General features: G+C 35.1%; 1 protein-coding gene across 2 annotated transcripts in view; it reads right to left on the bottom strand.

Moving 5' to 3' along the window:
• Window positions 1-207: 207 nt before the first annotated feature.
• LOC113660982 (gamma-aminobutyric acid receptor subunit pi) overlaps window positions 208-6,425 on the bottom strand; it is a 44,401-nt gene continuing 38,183 nt past the window's right edge. For both annotated transcript variants that reach the window (XM_027174857.2, XM_027174858.2), the window contains 5 exons: window positions 5,678-5,760; window positions 3,626-3,763; window positions 2,869-3,021; window positions 1,823-2,016; window positions 208-1,160 (listed from right to left, as the gene is read on the bottom strand). In XM_027174857.2, the coding sequence (XP_027030658.1) occupies window positions 804-1,160; window positions 1,823-2,016; window positions 2,869-3,021; window positions 3,626-3,763; window positions 5,678-5,760 (925 nt within the window). In that variant the 3' untranslated portion in view covers window positions 208-803. The remainder of the gene's footprint in view (window positions 1,161-1,822; window positions 2,017-2,868; window positions 3,022-3,625; window positions 3,764-5,677; window positions 5,761-6,425) is intronic.

Here is a 6,425-nt window from a genome sequence, read left to right as displayed (position 1 = left end):
TTTATTAAAAATAGTACTTTTTGTATTTCTGGGTTAACAGATTAGAACTTTTTGATAAATAGAAAGAGACCTTTGAGTTCCACTTTTGAGCAGACAGTGTGTTTGAATTGTATGAAGTTATGAAAGTGCAAAGATCTTTAAAGTCTGTACAGTGATGCCCAGATCTACAAAAATAAAATGTCAGTTAATAAACAGTAAATGTTTCACTACAGTTTTTGATGGTTTATTATTATTTGCAACATGTGGCAATTGTTTTGACTTAAGACGGTCATGCATTTTAATTTTGGAACAGTTTTAGACAGTAAGCGATTGTGATCAGCTGGTTGCTTATAGATCCAAACATTTTTGCAGATGAAGTTAAATATCAGTTCAGCCAGTGCATGTTTTACCATTAATCCATTGAGATGAATCATACACTGACGTACGCTAGGGTTTTGTGGTCTTTTATTAGTATGAATTATTATCTCTATTATATTATTATATTCAGTTTTCTTAGCAGTGTTGGCACTTTTGCATTGCAGATGAAGTCAAATGACACCTCAATGTCTCATATTTAATCAGCCTTCTCTAACATATTATTGCATCATTTTAGCATGTTATGCCTTTAGCATTGTCTGTAAAAGAATACCGAACCCGATACTCAAAAGGGTTAATATGCAAAATAAAAAAACAGACTCTGATTCGGACTGTCATGCATACACTGTTACTTCCTCTCAGATTTAAACTAAGACCGCATCATGCTCAGTCAGACATGAGGTGCACTCTTTTCTGTATTCACTCCAACCAACACACTCTGAGAGATATTAAAAGTACAGGTAGTAAGTCCAGTAGAGCAAGTTGACTACAACAAAGGAGAGGGGAAACGTTACACGGGAGTAGTTGTCTATGTAATGTGGATTCTCCACATGACAGCAGTTCACAGAGCGGAGAACTTTTCGTATGAGGGAGAGGTTTCTGATGCAGCGGTTAAGAGGGTCCTCCAGGGCCTCTGGGGTTCTAGGTCCTGAATGAGATGGGGTTTGGGCCATGAGATCAGGCTCTCCGCTAGGGGTTGATGTGGGAGCAGGGGTTGGGGAGTCTTTACGGCGCTTTGCTCGGCTGGAATCACTAGCAATGGTGGTGACAATGCCGTTGATCTCCTCTTCACAGTCCTGCATGTGCTGAAACGGAGAAAGAGAGATTGAAAGAGAGACAATACAATGACCATACTGTAATTATGTAAATATCAAGTCCTCTTAAAAATGCAATGCTAGCAATTTAAAACAAAATATACACTGAATAGAAATAGCTTGAAATGGTGGTTTAACCAAAAATGTAATTTTTGTAATTTAATTAATGTAATGTAATTTAGGTAATTTAGGTAGTTAATTTATGTACACACTATATATGGTAGAAATGATGATAAAAAGCTTATTGATCTGACTTTTAATGACATGACTTTAAAACCTGACATGTATAAATAATCTATATAGCTAAATTTAAAATAAATATAGCTGGTGAGCTTAATGTGCACAAATACAAAACCTTTAATGGCTAAAATAAATAAATATGATGGTATTATTAAATATATCATATTTGCCCCATTGCTGTAAAATGAACACATTTTGTGAGATTTTCCTGGATACAAAAATTCTGAGAACATCAGCATTAAAGGATTGGCCATAACTGCTGCCATAACAATTTTACCACTCAAATTATTTCATGGTAAAGGTTTTTATTTATTAAAATAATTTACATATTCTAAAATAGTGATTTTTTTTAAAATGTGGTAATAACAGGCAATGTAAATATATAATATTATGTAATATTCCTGTGATCTCACCGTAAACGCACTGTTGCAGTGTGGGAGCTGGAGTGTGCAGAAGTGAGCAACAGCGTACTCTATCAATGCTCCAAAGATAAAACTGAAACAAATTCCCAAATACACGTCTATTGCCTTGATGAAGCAGTTAGCGTTGGGTAGCGACGTCCTTGCACCCATCATCAGTGTGGTCATCGTTAACACTGTTGTAACTCCTTTAACATTGAAAAATAAACACAAAAAAATATGTTTTATGTGGAGCAGATTTCCTAAAATCTCTGGATAGCTTTCAAAATGTGAAATGTAATTAGATTTCAATCTGAAACAAACTCAGATTATTTTTTTTGTACTCGAGATTTGTTACTAATTTATAAGAGCTCTTACTGAGCTTCATTTCGTGGCTTGTTATAAGAAGTACACACCAGAGATGTGTTTTATTATCTTTTTTGTTGTTGTTTGATCTAATACACATATTCTATATATACTATATAATACTAATGCTTTGCACATGGGTTTATAATGACACCCTTCCTCCATTCCTAAACCAGGACACTGTTTTTTTTTTTTAAAGTTTGATATTTACTGTAGATCTTAGGTCAACACATTATGTTGCTAACTTCGACAACTAATAAAAAGCATCATTCAGGGCATGTGCATTTTTTTCATATTTCTTCTGATTTAATTGCTCATCAGTCTCTGCCTATGTCCCATCATTGCTGTGGTCACTGATTGTATCTGTATGTTCTATGGTTTAAGTAAGATCTCCATTGTGTATCTGGCTCGTTAGGTCCAAGCATTAGATTCTCGTGTTCCCTGACTTTTATTTCTCATAAGTCCTGATTTTCTCATGTTTGTGTTAAGTGTCTTCATTTTACCTCCCCGTGCTCTTATACCTGGTATGAAGAAAATTACAATAGCAGTTATTTTTTTAACAATATCATGCTTTAACACATGTATATCCTCCATTATACATCCGCATTTTACATATCCATGGTACAGTACCATTAAATACAGATTGACTGCATTATCAGAACTGGTAAAGACTGTTATAGATGTAGATAATTTACCTATACATATGCGAGCAGGCACAGATGACTGACTGATCCAGAAGGACACCCAGGAGAGCACAACCAGCAGACTGGAGGGTACGTAGGTTTCCAAGATGAAGTACAGAATGCTCCTCTTCAGCTCAAAGTGGAATATAAGTTTAGGATAATTACCTGAGAGGAAATAATATTGCATCGTTCATTTAAAATATACTCAAAAAATAAATTCTCATAGTAATATTGACATATAATATTTTATTCCTAAAGCTCAAATCCATAAGCAATCACAGGTCTTTTAAAGAACAATACGTCAGTCATGTAATTTACAATATAGCTTGACATTCATGGCCTTTTCATGCAAGGCTATTACATGTGTTAGGAAATCCCTAGTTGAACCACTGTAGGCTCTGGGGTGAAGCTTCTTTGTGAAAATAAATCTGATTCAACTCAAATTTAAATCTGATTCAAATCAAATTTAAATCTGATTCAAATTTAAATTTGATTCAACTCAAAATCAGATTTAAATCTGATTCAAATCAGATTTAAATCTGATTTTGATTCAACTCAAACTATCTAACCATTAGACAAATATTACACCTGCAAAGGTTTTCACCATATTGTAACCTCTTGAGATAATTATAAGATTACAAAGATTCTTTCTTATGATTATTGGCATAAAAGTACTTTCTCTCAAAAGACAGAGTATTTCCTGCTAGAACATAGGCAACGTTTATTTGTGTTGTGTTGTGGTGTTGTGTTGTGTTTATGTGTACAGTACCTGTCTCATACACAGCCTCTGAGGCAGAAGTGTAATGATCCTCTACTGTGTACTGGGCCAGACGCAGAGTGTCCAACCCACTAACCGAATCATTGCCTCTTGCCCAGTAAAACATCACATCGTTGACGTTATATCCCCCTGATAAAGAGAAAGAAATCCAGGTTATGCAGGATCACTAAAAAATGAATGGGATTTGTGACATATCAGACATGGATCCAAAAAATTTAATAAGTGGCAGCATCTATAAAGCTACTTTTGGTGCAGAATTATACATGATCAATTCTTATTTATGTGTTATATTAATAGCATGTACATCCAGCCATAAACTATTATAGTGTACACAAGTGATGAATTCAGAAATCTTTTGTGTGCTATTGAATTGTAGCACATCACTAAAAGCATTATCAATGTATTTCCTCAAGAGGGAGCTCTGTAATAAAGAGTGATCACTGTAGTCTTGCTTCAGCTCATGCAACACAGCACTTTCACACAAATTCTCTCAATAAGGAACTTTGGTCTTGTAAACGGTGCGGTATTGCATCCCACAGCACCCACTGAAATGTTTATTTATTACACATTTATAGGTTAAAGTCAGTTTTGAGTGAAAAAGCTTTTGAATAGGTAATTGATAGGTGATTATTTAATACATGCATACTGTACCTTAAAAAGCAACCCATTGTATCACCGTGGTTAAAGATTAGCTACTCTTTTAAGGCAATATTCAATGCACTGCATTATTCTTCTATGTCAACTTTTTTCTATACGATAGCAGATGGTGTGGGAAGGAAAGGTAAAATGTAACATGATACTTTTTTTTTCTTTTTTTTTACCAGAAATCAGTAGTTCAGAGGCTTCCAAATGTCAGTGCATTCTGATGCAAGACTATGGACAGACAATATTTCCATATTTAAAGTAACTGGTGTGTTGTGAACAATACAAACAGTAATTCAAAGTAGTAAAATAAGAAATATTGATTTCTGCACAACTAATGATCCTTGTGTTTCTACACCACGAAATATTCCAAATTGGTATTTCACAGTTTATGGCAATATCATAGTATTATTCTTATTTGATATAAAACATATATAGAAATCCTTTAATGCAATCTTAATGTATAGAGAGTAATTTTAGTAAAACACTGTACATTTTTGTGCACATGTGCTTTGTGTCTGTGGGTGAGGAGGCTGGTTACAGTATACTGAAAGAACTAAATATGCAGGAGGATTGATCTGCCTCTCTCTCACTGTCACTTTCTGTCTCTTTGGTTCTTTCACTGATTACAGCTTACATAACGCTTGACAGAAACCATGACAGAAGCCCAATCCCAGATGTACAGGCATATGTGAATGAGAGGTTTACAACAACAAAAGGGTTTACAAGCTTGGAGGATTTAAAGGATAAAATTTGCAATCTGGTTTCAGGAGTAACCATATCGACCTAAATAGACTAAACAGGCTGCTGCCACATATCACATGCTGTCCTACAACTTCAGATGCTGTCATTGCAATTTGTATCATTATCACAGGCTGCAGAAAACTGAAACAGTCTCATACTGTACCAATCCACAAATATTTTTACGTAAATATTAGAGTTGACTTTTTTTTGGGGTTGTATGTGTGTTGGGTTTGAGTTGATCATGGTGTTTGGTAATGTTTGTATTTTAAGTAAAAATATGCAAATGAATATTTAGCAGGGAAACTCACTTTCTTAACCAGGCCAGGCATTACGAAATACAAACTAGATTATATTGCCGTATGTTGCTGATGCGACAAGCACGAGCTGAAGAATAAAAAAACAGCTTATAGCTTGTTGCCACAGCAACGCTCTCATTAATGCCTGGGAAAAGAGTGTGTGTGTGTGTGTGTGTGTGTGTGTGTGTGTGTGTGTGTGTGTGTGTGTGTGTGTGTGTGTGTGTGTGTGTGTGTGTGTGTGTGTGTGTGTGTGTGTGTGTGTGAGTGAGTGAGTGAGTGAGTGAGTGAGTGAGAGAGAGAGAGAGAGAGAGAGAGAGAGACAGAGAGAGAGAGCATGAAAGAGAGAGAGAGTTGCTCTTACAGCTTTCAAGTTGTAGGGTGCATGTCTGTTTATCCATGGGGTATTTAGTGAGGTCCATATTGCAGGCCACAGTAGTAGTGATCCTGGAGAAATACACAAAAACTCATGAAAAATGAATGTATCATTAATTCTGAAATATTCAGCAACTTGTCAGAGTAAGACATCTTAGTTTGTGTTTGCCTGAAACTATTTCTGCTCTCAAATTAATATATATCATCAGTACCACTTTATTCGGAGGGAGAATATAATTGATCTTTTTTTCTAAACACACATACTGTATGTACACGCTAGATCGCCATTAAAAATCCTTTTAGATAAATAAATTAGAACCGCTTGTCTTTTAAGAGATGCTGACTTAACTCTAAAATGTAATTATTTAGTTATGGAAAAACATAAAAAAAGAGAAAACAAATAAAAACAACTAAATGGCAGTACATATGATGATGCACATATAGGTCAAGAGTGTCAAATAATATTCAAATAACAGTGTACATATAGTTTACACATAGAGTTTACATAAAATAGTGAACAATGAGTGACAATTCTGCAGGCAGAAGCATCATGTTGATAAGAGATCAGAGGTGAATGACCAGACTAGTATGCATTGACTGGAAGACTACGCTAATGATCACTCGTTGCAGCCATGTTAAGCAGAAAAGGATCTCAGAATGCACAACATGCTGAACCTTGTGGGTGGGCTACACAGCAGAAGGGCATATTAATGGGCATATTAATTTTGTCTCCTCTT

Source organism: Tachysurus fulvidraco, chromosome 4 (assembly GCF_022655615.1).
Source record: "Tachysurus fulvidraco isolate hzauxx_2018 chromosome 4, HZAU_PFXX_2.0, whole genome shotgun sequence".
NCBI lineage: Eukaryota > Metazoa > Chordata > Actinopteri > Siluriformes > Bagridae > Tachysurus > Tachysurus fulvidraco.
This window is presented reverse-complemented; position numbering and strand designations above follow the sequence as displayed.